This window comes from Diceros bicornis, chromosome 18 (assembly GCF_020826845.1).
Source record: "Diceros bicornis minor isolate mBicDic1 chromosome 18, mDicBic1.mat.cur, whole genome shotgun sequence".
Classification (NCBI taxonomy): domain Eukaryota; kingdom Metazoa; phylum Chordata; class Mammalia; order Perissodactyla; family Rhinocerotidae; genus Diceros; species Diceros bicornis.
The window spans coordinates 39,958,532-39,980,722 of record NC_080757.1 but is presented as its reverse complement, the minus strand read 5'-3'; the positions used below and the strand labels follow the sequence as shown (position 1 = coordinate 39,980,722).

General features: G+C 53.5%; 1 protein-coding gene across 1 annotated transcript; it reads left to right on the top strand.

Annotated features, from left to right (window-relative positions):
* Window positions 1-216: 216 nt before the first annotated feature.
* Window positions 217-20,980, top strand: TNS4 (tensin 4). The gene is made up of 13 exons (XM_058559376.1): window positions 217-270; window positions 3,884-4,416; window positions 10,118-10,541; window positions 11,652-12,076; window positions 14,204-14,290; window positions 14,617-14,742; window positions 16,178-16,270; window positions 16,359-16,436; window positions 17,359-17,433; window positions 18,308-18,476; window positions 19,118-19,186; window positions 19,443-19,469; window positions 19,935-20,980. Exons 2-13 carry the CDS (start codon window positions 3,978-3,980, stop codon window positions 20,074-20,076), a joined length of 2,154 nt encoding a protein of 717 aa, XP_058415359.1. The 5' UTR covers window positions 217-270; window positions 3,884-3,977; the 3' UTR covers window positions 20,077-20,980.
* Window positions 20,981-22,191: the final 1,211 nt, after the last annotated feature.

The window sequence follows — 22,191 nt, the reverse complement described above, 5'->3', positions numbered from 1 at the left end:
CCCAGCGCCCGCCAGGCCAGGCACCACTCAATGCCTCCCTTCCCGGTGCTGGTGCCAGCCCCGCCTGAGCTGTTCAGACACGGGGAGGGGTGGGGCCTGCAGGCTGTCAGGCCACGTGTAGGGCCCAGGGGGGAGGAGGGAGGGCAGGCGGGCAGGTTGCTCTTAAGGCGGGTCTGAAGGTGAACAGTGCCTCCCCTTACTCCTCACCTGGACTCTGAGCCGTCTTGGTCCCGGGAGCTGGGAGTGAACACAGCAGCCCCTGGACACCAGGTAGGTGCCTTTTTTCTTTAAGGAGAAGAGAGGGAGACAGCATCTCGCACCTGACTCGTGTAACCCTTTGTCCTCAGCTTCTCCACCTCTCCTGGGGGCTCCGTGAGAAGGTGGAGAGAAACGGGGAGGAGGTTGTGCATGAGAGAGATGGTCTCAGGACCACGGACCTTGGAGTTCAGCAGAACTAAATCTGTACCCCTCAGTGTACAGAGGGGAGAACCGAGATCCAGGGAGGGAAAGAGCCTTGCCCAAAGCCACGGAGACTTGGGAAGGGAATGAACGCAGAACCTGGCCTCCTGCTTCGTAGCCTGGAGCATGGAGCCTGGCCCTGAGCCCCGCTGCTGGGCCCTTCAGAGGCTGCCAGGAATCCAGGGGTGGGGGAACAGGGCCTTCAATGGTCCTGCAGGTCCCTGCCTGCTGTCCCAGGTGCTGCTTCACTGGTCTGGGTAGAGGGGATAGGACAATCAGAAGCCACTCTTTGAGGATAGGGGATGGGGTGGAGGCTGGGCTATTGAGGTAAGGTACTATCGGGAGACTCAGGCTTCCCCTCACCTACCCTCTCCCTTCGGTGGCCTGGGCCTGTAGGAGGGAGAGAGTAAGTCAGGAGAAGAGGCTGGCAATGAAGTGGAAGAGGGGATTTGCCAAGGAATCAAGATCCCCATTGCCTCCGGAGCCCTTGGGACGAAGAAAGAGATTTGAGTCTGCATGTGAAGGAGAGTGGGTGGGAGGGACCTATAAATAACGCAGAGCTGGCTAGAGCCCTCCTTATCCACTATACATCCCCAACACACACACACACACACACACACACACACACTCACACAGTCCTGAGCCCCAGGGACCCTCCCCTGCCCCCTAGAGCAGGAAAGAAAGAGCTAGAGAAGTGTGCTGGTGAGGGAGCGTGTCCAGGAACAAAGGAGTGAGCCCAGCCCTGTCCTGGGAGGTCCGGTGGTGATTCAGGAAGTGTCAAAGGTGAGAAGAGTTTGAAGAAGAGCCTGAGGGGCTGCCTGCCCTTTGCTCAATCCCAGGCCTGTCCCACTGGGTTCCAGAATCCCAGAAGGGGCAGAGTGGAAGGGGCCTTAAATCTATGAAGCAACGGCATAGAGCGTGGACCATGGAGCAGGCCACTTGGCTTCAAATCCCAGTTCCACCACCGGCTTCTGTGGGGTGTATGACCTTGGGCAAATCCCTTCACCTCTCCAGTCCACAGTAAGAATACCTTCTTCAAAGAACCATTGAGAAAATGAAATAAGTAAATTTTAAGTATCTGTTATGATCATATTCCCATTATAACGATGGGACAAGTGAGGCCCAGAGAGGAAAGGACCCTTGCCCATGGTGCCACAAAAGCACTTTTCAAATCAGTAGGCAGGCATCCTGGGTCCTGGTCCTGGCGGGAGACCCAGGCCCCCAGGGTGCTCTGCAAAGTCAGTAACCCCAGCATCCTCTGCGGGGCCCAGCCGAAAGCCCTGCAGCGTGTACCAAGATCCTGCCCTCAGAAACTCAGGCTGCTTGAAGTGTGTGAGGAAAAAGCCACAGCTCTGTGTCCTCGGCTGCCCCCAGGAAGGAGCTCAGAGGCCTGTTCCCTTCCACTGCCATTTATAGACACGCTTCCTGAGCCTGGGGTGTGCCCGCCCCGTCCAGGACCCAGCCAAGGAAAAGTCTGGCAGCAGGGCCTACAGGAGCCGTTGGGGAGAAAAGGGGCCCGGCTTTTCTCATTAACCCACTGTGTGACCTTGGGCAAATCATGCTTTCTCCCTGGACCTCAGGTGTCCCTCTGCATTTGAACTCCACGTGGTGCAAGGAGTTAAGAGTCCAAAGTCCCACAGCCTGGATCTGAATCCCAGCTCTACCCCTTTTCTGGATGTGTGGCCGAGGCTGATTTCTTAAACTGTCTGCATCTCAGTGTCTCCATCTGTAAAATGGGCTGGTAATAAGGGTGCAGTACTTCCTAGGGTTGGGAGAGGATTAGAAGAGTTACCACACGTAAAACCAGCACCTGGCACATGGTGATTGCTCAATAAGTGGGAGCTATTATTATTTATTATTGTGAAGGTGTTACACTTTTTATACTCCCTTATTTCTAAGCAGTACTTAGAACTGCCCAACTGCTTTCATAAACAGCACTTCATTGGTTCCAAAGGTGCACGGTAGGAATTCTCATTCCCATCTCACAGATGAGGAAACTGAGGGTCAGAGTCGCACCTTCAAGAACTGTTTGAGCTGGGATTCAAATCTGAATCTTCAGACTCCAGAGTCTGCATTCATTTCATTTGCCCCAGGCTGGCCTTTTCCAGCACTGGGGGTCTGACTCTAAAACATGGCATGGTGGAGGCATCTTGGAAAAAGGGTAAAACAGAGTTGGAGAGTGCTGGGGCAAGTGGTCAGGCTCAGTGCAGGCTGTGGTAGTACAACCAGCATGTCCCAGTTCCTTATGGTTTTCTTGGCAGCCTCGGTCCTAGAGCCTCTTACCTCCTACCCAGCCCCACCTATAAGAAACTAGCATGTAGCAATAAAGGTTAGACAATGGGAAGAACTTTCCACACTAAGGAAAATGAGAAGGTTGGACATCTCTTTCCTGGATGAGCCCCCAGGGAGTGAATATCATCTGATGATGTCACTCCCCAGCTCAAAACTGTTCTGTGGCTCCCCATTGCCCTCAGGGTTGAGTTGACACTACTGAGCCTGCCTGCAAGGTTCTGCAGGATCTGGCCAGCCTACCTCCTCCAACTCCCTCTTTCCCTCCAACCACCCCAGATGCTCTCTGTTTCCCAGACGTTCAATAATGCCTTGTCATTTCTCCTGTCCACCAGGCCTTCGAACACACCTGCCTCCTCACCCCTACCTGCCTTATCCAGCTAGCTCCTGTTTTTCCTTCTTATCTCCCTTCACATGCCCCTTCCTCCAGGAAGTCCTCCCTGACCTCCTCCCATCAGTGCTTACAGAGTCCCCTCTGCTTCCCCTCCTTCCTGGTGACACTGTTTATGATTCTCACCTGCTTCCTTGTCTGTTTCACCAACTGGCCCGCACGGAGTAGTAGCTAAGCACAGGGGGCCCAACATTGGGTGGCCTGTTGTCCAGTCTTGCCCTGACACCTATTGGCTATGCGACCCTTGGGCAAGTCACTTACCTCTCTGTGCGTTTTCACATTGTAATATGGAATAATAAAAGTATCTACCTCATAGGCTGGTTATGAGGATTTTAAAAGCCTTTATATGTAAATACCAGTGCCTACGTGCATGGTAATTACTCAACAAATATTAGCCAGTATTTATTTAATAAACATGCCTGGGACACAGCAGATATTTAATAAACTTCTATTGAAGTTATTTAATTTAATGATTATTTGCATAATGCTTACTATGTGCCAGGCACTGCTCTTAGCATGTTACAAATATTAACTCATTTTACAGATAAGGAAACTGAGGCACAGAGAAGTTAATTAATTTGCCCAACATTCTACAGCTAGTAAGTGGTGGAGCCAGGATGCAAACCCAGGACATCTGGCTCTAGCATCTGTGCTTGTCAATGAATGAATAAATATGTTTGAGGCAAGGGGAGGCAGGGGTCTCATCTACAAAGTTACTCAGTTCCCACTCTCGGCCTCTTTCAGCTCCTGGGAGTTCCTGGTTGGCAAGCGGCATCCCTGGGATGTAAGTGAGGCTGGCTGGAAGCCAGAGGTAAACCGCCAGGTCACTGCCCCCACCATGTCACAGGTGATATCCAGCTCCCTGCTGGCGGGAGGCCATGCCGTGGGCTTGGCTCCCTGTGAGGAACCCAGGAGAACCCTTCACCCAGCACCCAGCCCCAGCCTGCCGCCCCAGTGTCCTTACTACACCACGGAAGGCTGGGGAGCCCAGGCTTTGATGGCCCCCACGCCCTGCAAGGGGCCACCCAGCAGGCTCCAGCCCGCCCCACAGGCTGGAGCCAAAGCCAGCCGCCTCCTGCAGTCCCCTGATGAGCAGGCCTCAGGGTCTCTGGAGGACCTTGACTCCTACATTGACTTGTCATTGGAGAGCCTTAACCAGATGATTCTGGAACTGGACCCCACCTTCCAGTTGCTCCCCCCAGGGGCTGGTAGCTCCCGGCCCGAGCCTGCTCAGAGCACTACCTCAAGGAGAAAGAAGGAAGAGCCTGAAGCCGTGGGTAAGGACCTGGTGCGCAGTGCCAGAAGGGGGGCTTGGGGACCAGACCTCATGAGGAAGAAGGACTTTTCTATCAAATCAGACGCACAGGGAACAATGTCCTGCTGGGAGGTGCTGTGCAGTCCTAAACAAATTACTTAACCTGTCTGTTTTCTCTGCTATATAAAAGGGATAAAGACAACTTTCCCTCACTATCCAATTCTATTTGGTTCCTGAGTTTGGAAAGTGATGGATACATGTTTTACGTGATTTTTAAGAGAGTTTCAATAAGAGCATACACGTAAGAATTTTGTACAATGCCATGTATATAAATAAGAGCTCGATACATGTAGGGTCCCTGAACCTCACTGTTCTATGGTGTCTCTCGTTAGGTCCTAACCTAGGTCCGTGAAATTTTTGTAGGATTGCTTTCCGGGCCCCTGTCCCCGTTCAGGGGAGTATCTGTCTGGAGAAGCCCAAGCTGGAAGTAGTAGAGATGGAGAGACACAGAATTAAGTCTATTTAGGGCAGGAACCCCATTGTGTTTAAGCAGGAGTGTACTGGTAAGTGCTTAATAACTGGCTCCCTGGTGGGGTGGGAGAGAGCCCTGATTTGAAGCATCTCCCAATTTCCATGGTGTAAATTCTCCGACCATGGCCAATTTCAAGCCACCAACATGGTGTCACTGAATGTGGCATTGGAAAGAGATACATAGTAGCAGGCCATTATATAGTATTTCTACCTTACCAATACAACAGATATAAATAACCTCAAGAGTATAGATAACAGTAAAATAATTGGGATGTGATTAATTTTGAGTATTTATTAGTTTTGCTTTTAATATGTTATCTACTTGTAAGTTTATATAATTTAAATTTTCATAATGGCTGCATTTAGCAACCAGCTGGACAAAATCCTGAAAATTTAACAACAGCTTTCACGATCTGGTACAAGCTAACTCCAATATACTACCGCATCCAAGGGAATCCAGAAATCCCTACATCTGGCTTCAGTCTCCCAAACAAAGACTTTTAAGTATACTCCAAGAATGAGGGTCAAGGAGCAGCGGCCCCATTAGACAGGCTGGAAGACTGAGACCTCCAGGAGTTTAAACAATCACCGTGGGTCAGAGGGTACGGTTAGGACTGGAGAGAGGATCATGAGAATTTCTACTTACTGAGAACTTATTACATCCAGGCACTGTGCTGAGCACTTCAGAGCAGAACCTTTAATCTTCCCAATCCACCCCCATGACATGAGTATTTTATCCCCATTATACAGATGAAAAAACTGAGGTTGGTGGAGTTGAGTAAGGAGCCGGGCTAGCCTAATCACCGGAGTCAGGCAAACCTTACACAAGCTGTTTACTTCACTTCTCTGTGTCTCAGATTCCTCATCTGTAAGATAGAGATGAGTTCTTCCCTCAAAGGGTGGGGATTAAAAGAAATAAAAAAAAGTGTTTATTACAAATCCTGGCATACCGTAAGTCATTACAAATGTGGTTGTTTTTATTAAACATTGGGGTTGCATTTAGGATCAGCCCCAGGGTAGGTTCAGGCTCTGGGGTGGAGGCAAGCCCAGCACCCAGGCCCTCTGGCACCCGGGCTCCTGCCTTCTGCTCCTCCCACTGAGCATAGCCTGCCAGACCTGCTAAAAGAATCGCCTCCTCTCTGTCTTCCTGCTTCTTAAGGCCAGGGACGGGCACGTCTCTGCAGGGAAGGCGGCTTGGACCTAATTACCTAATTACCTAATTACCACTGGCAGGAGCAAGCCCAGAGCTTTAATGTTCATGCCTCAAGGCGGGCGTTCCACACCCTCAAGGCCAGCTGGGGCGAGGCCAGTCTCAGTGGAACGTCCACATGAATGGGGTGGGGGTGTTGACAACCAGGCCCTTCCTCTAAGGGGCTGATGGGCAGTTGTCTGTGTTGTCAGATGCCCTGGGCACAACCTGCCTTCATGAGGATGTGTCCACCCAACTTTGGGCAGCAGGAGGCACCGAGGGGGCAGCAGTGGTCAGAGGGTCCTGATGAAGCCGCCTAGCTCTGCCCTAGCCCCTTCTGATGGAATTTAAAAAAACAAATCCTCTATCTCTAACCTCTGCCTGGACACGTGTGATGCCTGGGAGCTCACGACCTCCTGAGACAGCCAGCCAGGTCAGCTCCCTGTTAGAAAGCTCTCTTCTGCCATCACTAAGAGTAGCCAGCGCCCGCATGTCACTGTGCTGGGCTACACCTCTCTCGTGCATCCCAGCCTCCCAAAACCCTCCTCTCGACCACTGTTACTGGTGACAAGGCTCTCACCGGCCCATGGCAGTGTAGCTAATTCTGGGCACTGTGGTGAGTTTTCATCCGACCAAATGTATCCCATGTGGAGGACCCCCCTCAACCCCGTTTGCATCCTCATCCTTCCTACTTCGGGGGTGTGGAAGGGATGACATTCTGTCATTGTGGTGCTAGCAGATGTTCACTGTTTCTCTTGGTCCTAACTTGGCAAAATTAAACATTAAACATTGGAGATCATATGTTGATCCCTCCCTAAATATATATAGACATTTGTAGATTATGCATGATCCCAGCATCTACCCTGTGAAGGGAATTGTGGTAACCTCATTTTACAGATGAGAAAACTGAGGCTCAGGGAGGAGAAGTGATGGCCCAAGGTCACACAGCTAGTGAGAAGTAGGTCAGGCCTCAAAGCCCGGGTTTCTGGGCTCCAAAGTCCATGTTCTTGCCTTTCTTCCTTGGAGCTAATTTCTTGCCTCTGGGGCTTCGTAGAATAAATCTGTTTGGAGGCAGCCTGCGGGCTCCTCCTCTGAGGCTCCACCTCCCCAGTGCTCACAAACTTTCTCCTAGCTTCCCTGCCCCTGCCTCTTGCTTACCTTCCTTCAGACTCACCCTGTGGGGGTCCCCATCCCACAGGGAACATGGCTCTTAGAAGAAAACACCATATCCCTTTCTTTATCCTCACTGCCACCCCTCCTCATCTTTGGAACAGGCCCCCATGTTTCATTTTCCAGCAATTTCTGCCAGGCAAGGCTGCTTGCCAATCCCAAGTGAAGGGTGTTTAATAACTGCCTCTCCGCCCCCCGCCCACGTGCTCCCCCTCCACACACCCAGCCTGGGGCTGGCGCCTGCATCCACCCAGCACTGCTCAGACTTGCCCCACGGGCCTGTAAACAGCGGCTGCACCCAGGTGATGGGGTGCGGGCCTCCACCTCCCCAGCCACGTCCACCTCAGGGCAGCATCAGTAGGTGACTCACAGCTGCAGGACTCCTTCCTCCTTTCCTACCCTTCCTGCTTCTCAGCCTCCAAGCAAAGCCTTTGGTGGTGAGTAGGAAGCCCAGAGCCCCACCAGGCCGAGAGACGCCCCCCCAAAGCAGCCAAGCGCTTTCTCACAGGGCAAGGCCTTGGGAAAGGGTCCTGAGGAGCCCCTCCTCCTGGAAGAGGCCCCCCAAACAGAGCCCAGGAGCAGGAGTCTGGTGCCTCTGCTCCCTGTCTCTATGGCACTAAACAACTCATTTAACCTTTCTGAGCCTTGACTTCTCATCTGTTATAGGGAATTAATAATATTTCCTACTTCAAGAGAGTTGTCATGAAGGTTAAATGAGCTGACACAGGGAACACATTTACAACAGTGCTGGCACACAGCACTCAATAAATACCAACCTTTATTACAGACTTTGCAATAAGTGTTAGCTCCACTCTCACATTTCTCTGAGCCTCAGTTTCCTCCTCCATAAAAGCAATGCCTGCTGGCATTGGGCATAAGGGTTGTTGTGACGCTTGAGAGGATTATAAACACTATCAAGTCCTACAAAAATAGAAATTGTGCTTGTCAACCTTCCAGAAGAATCCACCCCATTTCAAGACCTCTTGTCTTTCAGAGACCACAATACATTGTGCCAAATTTTCTTCTCTTGCCCTCAGCAGTGGGACCCCCACCTTAGCCTGGGAGTATTAGCCATCTGGCCAATACTGCCCCCGCAAAGCCAGCAGGTAGGAGATGCTCTTCGAAGCCCACCATGGGCCAGGCTCCAGGCTCCACTCAGCAGTATGTTTCATCCTCACCACAACCTTGAAGGTTGGTTTTAGATCCCCACTCTGCAGATGAGGAAACTGAGGCTCAGAGCAGTTATGAAAGTTACCCGATGCCCCTTGGTGGGAAAGTGGCAAAGCCAGGACTCACCTCCAGGTTTGTCTGATGACAAAGCCAGGCCTGTTCCTCCACCTCCTGGGACAGCATGCCCAGGTCAGGCTGCCAGCCCCCCTCATCTGATGTAATCCTCCACCCCTACCCCGGCCCAAGCAGGCTCAGACAGAGGCAGTAACCATGAGCAGGGCCAGAAGTCCTACCCGGGGGCAGGCTGGGACAGGTAGGGACTCCACAGTCATGGGGGGTGGGAGAATGGTGCATGTGCCAGAGCCCAAGGGGGTGGGAGGCGGGCAGACAGGAGCTGAGGGTGCAGTTTCCCGCCAGCTCTGCCCCAGTTTTCATACTGGGAAGCCAGAGGCAGGACTCACAGCCCTCCAGAAGGGAGCAGCTTGTAACCTCCACCTTCCACCATCTTCACTGGAACAGCACCAAAGACAGCTCCCTTCCCCCAGGCCAGGAGAAGAGGTGTCCATCCTCACCGTGGGGAGAAACACAGGGCACCCCACTCCAGGGAAGAACAAGGTCTTGGAGCAAGAGTCCTGGGTGTCCCCACTGGGGTGTGGAAAGAGCATCAGACTGAGCCAGCAGCCTGGGGCGTGTTTAGTAACCAATCCCTGTGCACCATCTCAGAGGGAAGCCTGAGAGGTCCACACTCAACAATGCAGCAAGCCCTGCCCTCAGGAAGCCCCCGCTCTAACGCAGAAACTCAAACTCTAAAGTGCACCCAGCTCCCTGAGGGCTTGTTAAAACGCATGTGATGATTCAGCAGGCACGGTGGGGAGCCCGAGATTCTGCACATCTGACCAGCTCCCGGGTCAGGGACCAGTGGTGCAGCTCGATGCGCAGTGTAATCACCTGGGGAACTGAACAAACAAATAGCCTGAGGCCTCGGTCCACCCCAGAGATTCCAATCTAATTGGCACCGAATGTAGCCTGGGTATTAGGCCTTTTACAAGCTTGTCAGGTGATTCTAGTGTGCCTCTGCCTTCCCTGTAGGCACAGACAGAGAAACAGCCCTCACTCGCCCTGAGTAACAGAGGCATCAGAAGATGTGACTGGCACACTGTCAAGCAGTCATTCCAATCCGGGGAGGGGGTATACACGAAGGAGGGATCGCCCAGTTTTAAAGAACTTACCACGTGCCAGGTGCGGTGCTGTGCCACCTACCTCATTTCATCCTTATGGTGACACCAAGAGGCTGGGTAGAGTCACCCCCTTTTACAGGTATGGAAACTGAGGCTCCAGATGTGAACTCATTTGGCCAAGCTCTCTCAGATAGTAAGAGGCAGAGCCAGATCAGAACCCGGGTCTGCCTGACTCCAAGGCCTGTGTTCATTCCACCGCATCCCCCCACCCAAAGGAAGATGTCACAGAAATGGTGACTTTGGAACTGGGCCCAGAACGTGCAGCTGAGTGCTAATCCTAATCCAATGAGCCTCTCTTCTCTGAGCTTCGGTTTCCTCATCTGTGTAAAAGAGGGGACCACGTGGTCTTGAGAACCCTTCCAGCACTCCTGTTCCGTAAGTCCAGTCTCCTGGATCTCACTGAGACTCTCCTTCTCTCCCCAAAGATATAAAGTACATTGAAGTGACCTCTGCCAGATCAAGGTGCCACGATGGCCCCCAGCGCTGCTCCAGCTCGTCTGTCACTCCGCCCATTGGCTCCCCGCGCAGTGGCGGCCTCCTCCTTTCCAGAGACGTCCCCCGAGAGACTCGAAGCAGCAGCGAGAGCCTCATCTTCTCTGGGAGCCAGGGCAGGGGCCACCAGCACCCCCCTGCCCCCTCTGGGGCTTCCTCCTCTCATTTCCCACCATCTCCCGGCATCTCCATCCCTTGCATGGGGAGCAAGGCCTCGGGGCACCATGACCTGGGCTCCCCACTGGTGACTTCTCCTAGCTCGGAGAAGGGGCTGAGGGGCCTGGTCCCACAAAGGAGCAGCAGGGTCTTCGTGCTGTCGGCCAGCCCAGCGTCTGATGTCAGCTACGTGTTCGGAAGGTAGGTCACTCCCACGATAGCTTCTGATGTTGCCCACAACACACACACACACACACACACACACACACACCCTAAAATCACAAGGGGCACCCTGCTTTGTCTGAGCAAAATCTGGGCATGCACCAAAAATAAAAAGTGAATGTTCTCTTTTATGCCATCACAGCCATTTGGATCCCAAGCTTTCCTCAAGCATTTAGAAAATGATTCAACATACAAAAATTTTTATTTATGCCTACCTCTTGGGAAAAGAGCTGTTGTACTAATGAGGCTCACCCCTATGCTTTCCAGCCCTCATAAGACTCATCTCGAGGAAGGTTTTTTTAAACCTCAAAACACAGGGATGTAAATAGAATTTGGGGGCCTGGGATGAACCATTTAAGAAAGAAAAGCCTCCTTCCTCTTTGTTGCTGGCAAAGCTCAGAAGGAGGGAGGCAGACCTGCCCGGGCATTTTTTACAATTGCCCCAGCCTGGCTCTCTGCTGGCCTCATGGGAGAGCTGCACACGCATCCATCTTGCCAGGAAGACCAAACCACAGGACCTCTGTCCCCTACACCAACTCCAAAACCACTGTGCCAGGGCAGTCCTGGCAAGGAGGCTGGATTCCACAGCCATGCCTGCTGGCATGGGCCTCTGAGCTCAGGGAGAAATCTTGCTGGATGCAGAGCTGGCCTCCTCCTCTTCCTCCAGCTGAGGAATTCCCTCTGCATCAGCCATGGACGTGGTCCAGCCCAGGTCCAGCTGGTGTGCAGAGCCCTTGGGAGTGATGATGGGGGGTGCCTGCTGTGACGGCTCAGTCAGACCTGCCTGGCTGGGAAGGCAGAGGGAATCCCGTCCAGCCTAAGTCCATATGACCTGTGGGGAGTCAGCTCATTGGCTACTTTAAATGACCAAAGACTATAATGCAGGGATACTTCTGTATCCTTCAGCATCCGTTGGGGACCAGGTGGGCAAGCCCTTTGCTCCGGCTATGAGGCATGGAGTATGCAGTACTCTATTTAACCGAAGCTATGGGCACCCAAATCAGTAGATTCCAGAGCCTGGCTCTGGCCCCTGAGTGCCCACTTCAACACCCTAACACTCTGCCTGTCGGGTGCTCTGTCCCCCTGCAGCAGCCAGTCTCTCCTCCACTCCAGTATCTCCAGCCATCAGTCGTCTTCTAGATCCTTGGAAAGTCCAGCTAGCTCTTCCTCCAGCCTCCACAGCCTTGGCCCAGTGTCCCTGTGTACAAGAGTCAGTGACTTCCAGGTCCCCAGCAACCCCACCCCAAGCATGGGCCAGCCCAGAGCAACCTACTCCCCACCACTGGCCAAGGAGCATGCCAGCAGCTGCCCCCCATCCATCGCAAACTCCATGGTGGACATACCCATTGTGCTGATCAACGGCTGCCCAGAACCAGGGTCTCCCCCAACACAGCAGATCACAGGACACCAGGACTTCATCCAACCTGGGGCTGCTTCTTCCAGCAACCCCTGTCCAGCCACTAGGAGCCACAGCCAGACCCTGCCAGATGCCCCTCTCACTACATCCCCGGACGGTACGTTGTAAACCAATACCTCAAGCCTTGTAAGGTCTGGCTAGGGGAAATAGACGAAGCACCAGTGGGTTTCTGCAACAGCCAGTCAACACAGTGATTGAGTACCTACTGTGTGCCAAGCACTGTGCCAGGCAGTGCGGACACAGAGATGGACACAGTCTAGAAAGAGAGACAAAAACCGAGGATCACTATAAAGCAGGATAAACACAGAGATAAAGAGATGCTCTAAGTCTCATGGGGCCACAGAGGGAGAGTGATCCTTTTGGTCTGGAGAACTGGGAAGGCTTCTCAGAGGAGGTGACACCCTAGCTGGAGCTGGAAAGTGGATCAGAAGTCCAAGGCCAGAGCAGGAGAGGAAAGGCATTCCCAGCAGAGGGAACAGCGAGTCCATAGTCATGAAGGCGTGGAAGCACATGGCATGTGTAGGAATGACTAGATGAGGGACAAAATCATTGAGAATAATTTGGGGCCAGATTGTGAAAGGCCTTGAGCACCAACATAAAGAGTTGAATTTACCCTTTAGGCAATGGGGGACCAACAGAGAGTCTAAAACAGGAGAGTGATGGGGTCAGAGGTGCATGATCACTCTGGTAGCTTCTTGGCAGATGAATTGCAGGGCCTGGCCTAGACAGAGAGAGCAGTTTTATTTGGTTCTATTTGGGTTTTTATCATGAAATGGTCCTGACAAGCTGTAACGGTGCCTGAACCAGGGTTGGGCAGGCGGCGGGGAGGAGAGAGGACAGAGCCAGGAGACCCCCCAGGACATGGAAGCAGCAGGCTTGATGACTAACTCAAGAGAGGGAGAGGGAGTGGGAGAGAGAGTCATAACTCTGACGTTCGTAGATGACAAGCTCAGAGAGGGGGAGGAGGGTAACAGACAATGCATTCCAATTCAGACAGCTAAAACCACAAAACAGCAAACACCCTCCTTCCCGTAGTCTGTGACTACAGGCGTCCAAAAAGAACAAACCAACCAGAACCCAAAGCAGGAAACACAGAGGCTAAGCCTTAGCACTCCCAGGGTGCACCTCTCCCATGAGCAGAGCCCCCGCTGAGCCCCAGGGACACTGTCCCTGTTCCCTCACCACTCAGCCATCTCCTTCCTGGGGCTTCTCAGCCCTCATTCAGCCACAGGCATCAAGGTGACTCCTGGGGATGGGGGGTGACATGCTCACGCTAGCCCCTGCTCTCTCCCACTCATGAAGCCACGTCAATGCAAAGACAAAGTGACATGACACTTTGCCTTTGAATCTGCTCTGATCATTTTCCTAGGACAAATCTTTTGCAGATTTTAGTACATTTTTTATAATGAGTTACTCTCATTATAAAATGAGAGTAACATTGGCCACAACACACTTTTTCAGATGCCGAAATTGAGAACCACTGCGCCCTGCCTTAGGGACCCAGGAAAATGGGCATTTTGGCCTCTCAAAGAGCACATTTACTTGGCCTGGCGATAGTCCCATCCTGATCTGGTGATACCCTAGGATATCACTAATTATACCCTGCGATGTTATCAAATTCTGCAAAATATTCTCAAAACAAAATTCATTTTGATGCCTTACACTATTAGAGGCTTAAAGACCCTCAGAGGTTTTTTAGTTCACTCGGTCCCTGCTGGGCTTCAGGAGCGAAACATTTGTCCCAAATCGGAGTCAAGAATCCTGTCTCCTGATTTCCCAGCACAGGATCCTCTGCCCAGATCTGTTTTCCTTTTCTTTCATTTTCTTTTCCAGCCCGAATATACCCATAAGGAACTCACAGCATTATTCAGGGAGAGGAGAGTGTGAAATCAAACAAATGATGCATCTCAGAATCCCTTATTTATCCCTTATTTCAGTCCCCAGCAGGCAATACTAGATTTGAGAAACTGTTTCTCATTAAACTGAGATTTTATCTATTTGTTTGTGATTCATTACCAAGGATACAAGGGGAAACTCCTAAGTCCTAGATGCGCTAAGCCCTGGAATTCTTCCGCTGGATTTTGCCTCCTTAGGCAGTTGGAGATACCACGGGGTCGGGCTAGGGGTGGGTGGGTTGAATGGGACCACTGGGCAGAGGAGGGGGGAGGGTCTCTCAGCTCCCCTCTGTCCAGCCTACGGGTTCCCCTTCTCTGTCTGCCTCCAGGTCCCACCAAGGACATGCAGCCCACCATGAAGTTTGTGATGGACACATCTAAATACTGGTTTAAGCCAAGCATCACCCGAGAGCAAGGTAAGAAGAAGCACTGCGTTTCAGGGGATGAGAGACCCAAGAATCAGGTCTGGGTCCCGCACTCTGCATCAGGTAGATGGGTCCCTGGGTCATGGTAGAGGAGGGAATGGCAAATGGCAAGTCCAGGGAAGTAGGGTGTCTTGTGGACCTCACGACCAGAGGAAATAAGGACTGCAGCAGGAATGGTGGAGATTAGGCAATAGAAAGGACTTCCTGGGAACTAAAGGTGATTCTGTAACATCTGCTCTGTGAAGACCCTATGGGGCTGGGGGACATAGGGTGTCCAGGTGGGGCGGTAACCGTCTCTGACCCAAGGACTGTTCCAGCAATCGAGCTGCTGAGGAAGGAGGAGCCGGGGGCTTTCGTCGTGAGGGACAGTTCCTCATACCGAGGCTCTTTCGGCCTTGCCTTGAAGGTGCAGGAGGCCCCCGCACCTGCCCAGAACCGATCAGGTATGCACCTGTCTCTCTTCTCACCCAAGGCCTCTTGGAAGCCACAGGGTGTGGTGGGTTCTAGTCCCAGCTCTGCCACTAGTTCACAGAGTGACCTTACGCCGGTCCCATGAGAACTCCCGGGACGAGGGTCCACCTCAGCGCTCTCCCAGCTGCCCTCCAGCACCAAGGCTTCCTTCACAGCAAGCCTGAGTTACCTCTGGCTACCTGAGTCCTCAAATTCCCTGCTGTACTCTCATGGTGGGAAGAGGAAGAGGAAGGTCCCAGCCCTCTCCAGGCTGCTGCCTTCTGGGTACCCACCTCCGCCCAGACCAGATTTACCATGAGGGAACCTAATGTAGTAATAACGCTTGTGTGCTAGCTTATCACATGTGTGAGAGCTTATCACATGCTTTCCTGTGGTCTTGCACACCCAACACACATCTATGGAGCATCCACCCTGCACCAGGCACTGTGTAAGGCACCAGGGATACCTCTTTGGGGAGACAGATGAAAACAGATCATTATAGTACAAGCTGCCTGGGTCACAGCCTCTCACTAAACCCCAGGATTGTAGCTCTCAGATAACAAATGGATGAGGTTACAGAGGCTCAAGAGTTAGTAAATGACCCCCCCGGAGCAAGTAAGTGATAGATCAAGGATGAAAACCCCAACCTCAAATTCTCTACACTGTGCCTCTCTGTCTAAATAAAAAAGTGACCTCTGGGGCGGTGTTGGTCATCAAGGAAGCCTTTCCAGAGGCCATGAGGTGAAGGCTACAGGCTGGTGGAGAAGAGGCAGAGGACATTGTTCACCCTCCCAGGGCCAGCCTGGCTCCAGCAGTGACCATCTGGTGGAGAATAATAGCGCCTGGGAGCAGATGGGTAGGGGAGAGAGAAACCAGGCTGAAGAGTTGCAATTTGATCCAAACAGTCTTGGGGAACCATCCCTGACAGCTCTTTTTTTTTTTTTTTTTTGGTGAGGAAGATTAGCCCTGAGCTAACATCTATTGCCAATCCTCCTCTTTTCACTGAGGAAGACTGGCCCTGGGCTAACATCCATACCCATCTTCCTCCACTTTATACGGGACGCCGCCACAGCATGGCTTGACAAGCAGTGCGTTGGTGCACTCCCAGGTTCCGAATCCCTGGCCACCGCAGCGGAGCGCACGCCCTTAACCACTACGCCACCAGGCCGGCCCCCCTGACAGCTCTTGAGACCAAGAGAAAGGTCTCCTAGAGGGAGAATTACCAGATGCAGAAGCCTTTGAGCAATGGTGTTGGCACCTTCTTTGTGGGAGGCCTTGAAGATAGGATTCCTACTTTCAGTCCCACTCAGAGGCAGAGGGATGGACAAGTTAACCTCTGGATGGACTGGGAAGAGGCAGGTCAGGGAATGAATTGGTCAGAGTTTGGCTAACACACCCATCCACAGGCGCTCTCTCTCCTTTGTTCAGGCGAGGATGGCAGTGACCTTATCCGCCACTTCCTCATTGAGTCTTCCGCCAAAGGGGTGCATCTCAAAGGAGCAGATGAGGAGCCCTACTTTGGTGAGCCTCTCCAGCCTGCAGCTCCGGGGTGGGCGGAGAGGGTGGTCTGGGGAAGGCTTCTCATGCAGGGCTGCCTGATTCCTTGCAGGTAGCCTCTCTGCTTTTGTGTGCCAGCATTCCATCATGGCCTTGGCCCTGCCCTGCAAACTCACCATCCCGCAGAGAGGTGGGTTGGGGCGCCGGACCTGTTTGTTCTCTCTAGAAAGGCTCCTGGTGGTCACGTCTCATGTTATTTATGGATTATTTTAGTGTCACAGTTACAAGTACACGCTCTAGGGTCTGTCAACACCTATTGGTACCACTGGTGTGGGGATTTAATGGGATAGCTCAGGCGAGGCTCTTAGCACAATGCCTGGCGCAGAGTAGACGTTTGATCAAGAGTAGCCTTCTTTAAGAGGGTGAAAGGAGCATAAATCCGCTGGTTTGGTGAGGTTTGGTTTTTTCTTCCAGGTCCCACATTTACTGGGCACTCTCTCAACTCATTCACACCCCACTACAACCCTGGAGAGCAGATGCCACTGGGATCTCCACTTCACAGATAGGAAAAGGAGGGTTCGAGGCCTTAAGTAACTCGCCCAAAGGCACACGTAGTCAGACTCGAACCCAGATCAGGAAGCCCCATCCAGAGCTGACAGCCCAGCCGCACCCCCAGATGGAGGAGGTCTTCTCAGGGCACGCAGAAGGAGCAGCGAGTGGGGTTTCTGGGAGAGGCGTCAAGGGCAGGGGGGGCGCCCTGGTGGAGTGATGGCGACAGCCTCCCTACTCTGCAAAGAAAGGCCTGGGTTTGGTGGAGTCTGAAAGAAGTGAGGAGGTCTCTGAGGAGCAGGTCACTGCAGCAGTCCAGGGGCTGGAGGAGCGAGGAGGGGGAGAAGGGAGCAAAAGGCTTGCAAACTAGGCATTTGGGAAGCCAAAAGCGGCCCCCTTTGCCTAATTACGGTAATCACCTGGTTTCTTAGCCAAGCCACTTCCTGGAGGTGAGGGCGGAGGTGGGAGATGTTCAAAGGGATTAATGAGGCCTGTTCCTATGAGAGGGGTCCATTCACTCCACCCCCGCCCCCTTGGGGGCCTGTTCCTTTGCTTTGGCTCAGAATTGGGAGGTGGAGCCGGGGCCTCAGACCCCTCTACAGACGGCGGCCGGGCCTCCTGCCTGAAGAAATCTGCTGGTGAGTGGTACAGGGGAGGCTCCACGCTTGGCTGTGCCTCCTGAGCGCACCTCCCAGCCCTGCGTGCACACACTTGCACACACAGGTCCACACGTGTTTCCCATCACAGCTTTATTTCTTCATCTTTTACAAGGTGCCGCATTCCTCCACCTCCCTATAAACCGGGAGATGAGAGGCTGCAGGCAGTGGGCCAAGGGGAAGAGGGACAGGAGAGGAGGGGAGTTGGTGAGGCTTACACCCATCCTGTACACACATGGGCACATGTGGACGTGCTGGGGTCTCTCTGGATCTGAAGTACCTGCCCTTGAGGTGGTCCCTGAGTCCGGGATCCTCTGTGGGATATCAGGCCCAAGTCCTGGGGGTTTCTATAGAGGAAAAGTCTCTCCTCCTCACATCCAGAGGCCAGGCATCGATCAGCACTTGTCTGAGTGACAGCTCCTACTCTGTGCCCCTTGAACACAATGGCCCCCTCCCCGTTCTAGACTTCTCTCCCTTCTCTCAACAATGAACCAGGACCCCAGGGCAGGTAGGGGTGGAGGTGGCACCAGCAATGGGTCTGGAGAGAAGGAAAGTTTGCCTGGACACCCCGACACACAGGACAACATCCCCTCCCTTGCCCCAGCCTGGAGGGCTAGGGGCCAGGGCAATGCAAAGCGACAGATGGTCCCAAAGTCCTCTGGAGTTGGCCCCAAATTGCAATTACCCACACACTCCCTGCCTTCCTGTTGGCTCAAAGAGGAGCCCTACTGGATTCCTGAAGAAGGAAGTCACCCCCATCCCATGGCTCTGGGCAGAAGGAGGACCAGGGCCTGGGTGACCTTCACCCACCTCATGGATCCTGGCAGGGCCCCAACGCAGTATCTGCATCCCACAGGCTGCCAGGCCCTGTACCTGAGCTCCGTGAGCATGGAGACCCTGACTGGAGCCCTGGCGGTGCAGAAGGCCATCTCGACCACCTTGGAGAGGGAGGTTCTCCCCACGCCCACCGTGGTCCACTTCAAAGTCACTGACCAGGGCATCACCCTGACTGACGTCCAGAGGAAGTAAGGGGCTTTGCTTGCCCTGGGGCTATGGGGCTGGGCAGGGTGAGCTGGAGGGGATGGCCAAGACGGCTGTGGATCAGTGATGAAGGTAGAGTTCAGGGTCCTGGACCCGACAAGGTCAGTGACATACTGAGTGACTCCAGGCAAATTCTCTTCCTTCTCCGGGCCTCACTCCAAGGACCTCCTGCCAAAGTCCCCCTCCCTCTGATTGATGGAGATGGAATCAACTGGTATTTGTTGGGCACTGATTAAATCTGCACCCATTGATAGAACATCTTCTGTAGGCCAGACTCTGGCTGACCACTGGGACACAGTGGGCTGGGATTGGGCTCAGGGATTCACAGTCTAGCAGGAGCATGGTCCTGGGCTTGAGGAACAAGAGATGACCAAGACTAATTCCTATCCTCAAATAGTTAGGTGACATGGTGGGCAGGGAGCGAGGAAACCCCAATAGGTACGACACATGGTAGATGCACTCCCCGAAAGGAAAGAAGTGCAAATGTGTGCCCCAGGGTCCCGCAGTGGGGGGCTGTAAGGAGTCTAACTGAGAGGCTTCTTGGAGGGAGCTGGAGATCATGGAGATGGGGCATAACACTGGACAGGCTCGCACCAGCTCTCCTTCTCTCCCTGCCTCTTCCCAGGGTGTTTTTCCGGCGACATTACCCCCTCACCACCCTCCGTTTCTGTGGCATGGACCCAGAGCAACGGAAGTAAGTTCAAGGCTGGGCCTAACTAAGGAAGCCATCCAGGGCCTAGCTGCCCACCGAGGTTCCCTGCTGACTCTGGGATTGGGACCACAGACAGAGCCTGTGAACCTCAAGCGGCCAGGAGCAACAGAATGAGGGAAGGGTGGGGCATGGTGGGGGTGGGGACGCAGCTGGACATTCTCGCCCGCTGCTCAGCCAGAGTCCTGAGGAATGGAGCAAAGCCTCAGTACTCATTACTGTCCACATTCCTTTCCTACAGGTGGCAGAAGTATTGCAAGCCCTCTAGGTAAGAGGCCCCATCCTGACCATGGTTTTGATGGGGGTGGCACAGGCCCTGGCCCTCAGGAAGGCCCCAGAATCATGGGGGAGACATGAGCCTGGGAGCCCTCAGTCTTATGTGGAGGCACAGGCTCTGACCTCAGGGAGCCTTAATCTGTAGGGATGCCCAGGTTTGATGGTCAAGACACATCCTTGCCCTCAGGAAGCTTCCACCCTGCTGAGGAAGACACAAGCTCTGTCCTCAGGGAGTCCCCATTCAAAATGAGGGAAACCCAGATCTTGAACTCAGGGATCTCCCAGTCTGACAGGGGAGGTACCTCCTCTGCTCAGAGAGCTCCCATTATAATGAGGGGCTGGAGCCACTTGGCTGGGGAAGCTGCCTGGAGGAACACTGTGTAGGCTGAGTTCCCCTCCTCCCAGCCTGGTGCCTCCCTGCGTCCCGCCCCTTACTCAGGCTGCTCTCTCCCACCAGGATCTTTGGCTTTGTGGCCAAGAGCCAGACTGAGTCACAGGAGAATGTGTGCCACCTCTTTGCGGAGTATGACACGGTCCAGCCAGCCTCACAGGTCATCAGCCTGGTGGGTGCTCTGCTGCAGGACACAGAAAGGATGTAGGGGGAGGGAGCTTCCTGTACACCTTCCCAGATATCCCAAGGGGCTTGCTCAGGAGCCCCCCACCTCCCTCTGAACAAGGGGCTTGTGGCCACACTGATGGACCAATCTATTGAACTGGAGGAGAACGGTACCAAGTTAAAACTCTTGAACCCACTGTGACCTTCAGCAGTGACCGTCATCCAGAGCCCCCTGGGTCTCAGTTTCCTCAACCATAAAAGGAGGTCAATAGACAGGATCAGCTGTTCTTCTCTGACTTTGGCGGGCATCTTAACAAGTTCCCTGTGATTCTGAAGCACACTCACATCCAAGGACCCCCATGTTAAAACAACCTCTGAGGACCCCTGACTCCATCAGCCTGGACGCTACCGACAGCAGCCTGAGGTAGAGACCTGTGACCCTGTTTCATGGCAAACAACAGGTGCTGGGTGGGGACCCATAGGGTCATGGCCTGAGGCTGGCCTGAGAGCAGATGGTATGCAAGGATTGAGGACCAAAGGAGGGATGGACTGACTCTCTTTCCCTCCATGTCTGTTCCTTTCCCCACTTCCCAGGACAAAGCTGGAACCCCTGCCCCAGATTCTTTAGGCCAACGTGGCTGTGGTTTTGGGGGCTTAGCAAGGAAGAACTTACCCTCATGGTCAGAGATGACCCAGCTGTCCTTGGGTTCTTGATGTCTAATCCCCTCCATTGCCAATGAGTATCAGCCCCATCTTTTCTTTCAATTTTTTGGTAAGCAAGTGTCCTCCAGCTGGTGACACAGCTGCACTAGTGTTGCTTATGTAACCCACACCTGGGAGCTGGGGGCAGCGAGATCCTTGCTCTCCAGAGCAGACACAAGGGCCAGCTCTCTCTGGCTGGGCCCCTCTGCCCCCCCAACACACACACAAACACACACACACACACACACACACACACACACACACACACACGCAGCGGCCTTCTACAGTGATGTGGCATCGACTAGCCCCACGGCCACGTGGGGGCAGCAGAGAGTCAAGAATGCAAACAGGCAGCCCCAAGAGGCTTGGAAAAGCTGGGCGGTCTTTCTCGCCACCCTCCAATCCAGCTCCCTCACTCCAGAAGCTAGAATCGTTTGCCTAGCAGGCCTGGGGTCCTAAGGAAACCACAGTATAGGGTGGAAGGGGAGCTCAGAGAAGAAGCCCACTTTTGCTCTGTGAGGAACGAGTACCTGTCCCCTCCCAGCTGTGGGCCCTGCCAGAGCATCATTATCTTTGGCCAAAGTTGGGCATGACCGGTTATGATTTCAACCCCGGAAACCAAACCGAACTGAAGCGGCCCTTGGCTGGGGAGACCAGCAGAGACCAGCCCACCCAGCCTGTGGTCAGACACTGCTCCATCCCCAGAGACTGCAGAACGCTAGGCAAGGTTCTCAAGGTCACAGCCTAGGGGCTGACAGAGAGCCCCCATACACCCATGGGTGCCTGTGTGGCTTCCATCATGGAAAATAAAGTGTCTGTCTTTGCATAACAGTTGGTTCTGAGGCATTCAGGGCTGTCCCATCAGAGATGGAGACCTGAACAGAGAAGGGGACCTGAGTTGGCACATAGTGGCCGTGTCTTAGAGAAGACCATGTGTGCCACACTCCCTCCCACACCCTGGCCACAGCAGTACAGTCTCCATTGGCTTCTACTTCATAAACCATCACTTAAACCATTCTGTGTCCCCCACATGTCCAACACACCTGTTCTTCTTCTTCATGACCCCTTTCCTGCCACCCTGCCAGGAAGACAGAGGGTTGGGACTTCCCCTGTGTCCCAGGGCCAATGGTGAGTATGTGTGACACCTCCAACAGGTGCCAAGGTTTCACTCAGGCTCCCTGATGGGCGAGGAGAGACAGGCGAAACATGGGCAGCTCAAGTTCGGAAGAGTCCTTGAACCCAGATGTGCCCTGAGCTCCCAGCTCAGCCATGGAGAACTGGACAATGGCCCCATCATCCCACCTGGGGCCTGGGGAGTTCTACCTCTAGCCCCTGTCAGCTGGCAGTCCAAGTCTTGCCAAACCGTGCAGGAGGGGGCTGCAGGGGGTTTCTGCTTTCCTAAAGAGCCTTAGGAAGGGGACAGCTGCTGCTTCTGTTGGGCTGAGCTATGGGACCC

Coding starts and splice junctions, on each gene's coding strand:
- TNS4 (XM_058559376.1), top strand. CDS start 3,978: ATGTCACAGGTGATATCCAGCTCCCTGCTGGCGGGAGGCCATGCCGTG. Junction 14,291..14,616: donor AAGCATCACCCGAGAGCAAG/GTAAGAAGAAGC, acceptor GGACTGTTCCAG/CAATCGAGCTGCTGAGGAAG. Junction 14,743..16,177: donor ACCTGCCCAGAACCGATCAG/GTATGCACCTGT, acceptor TCCTTTGTTCAG/GCGAGGATGGCAGTGACCTT.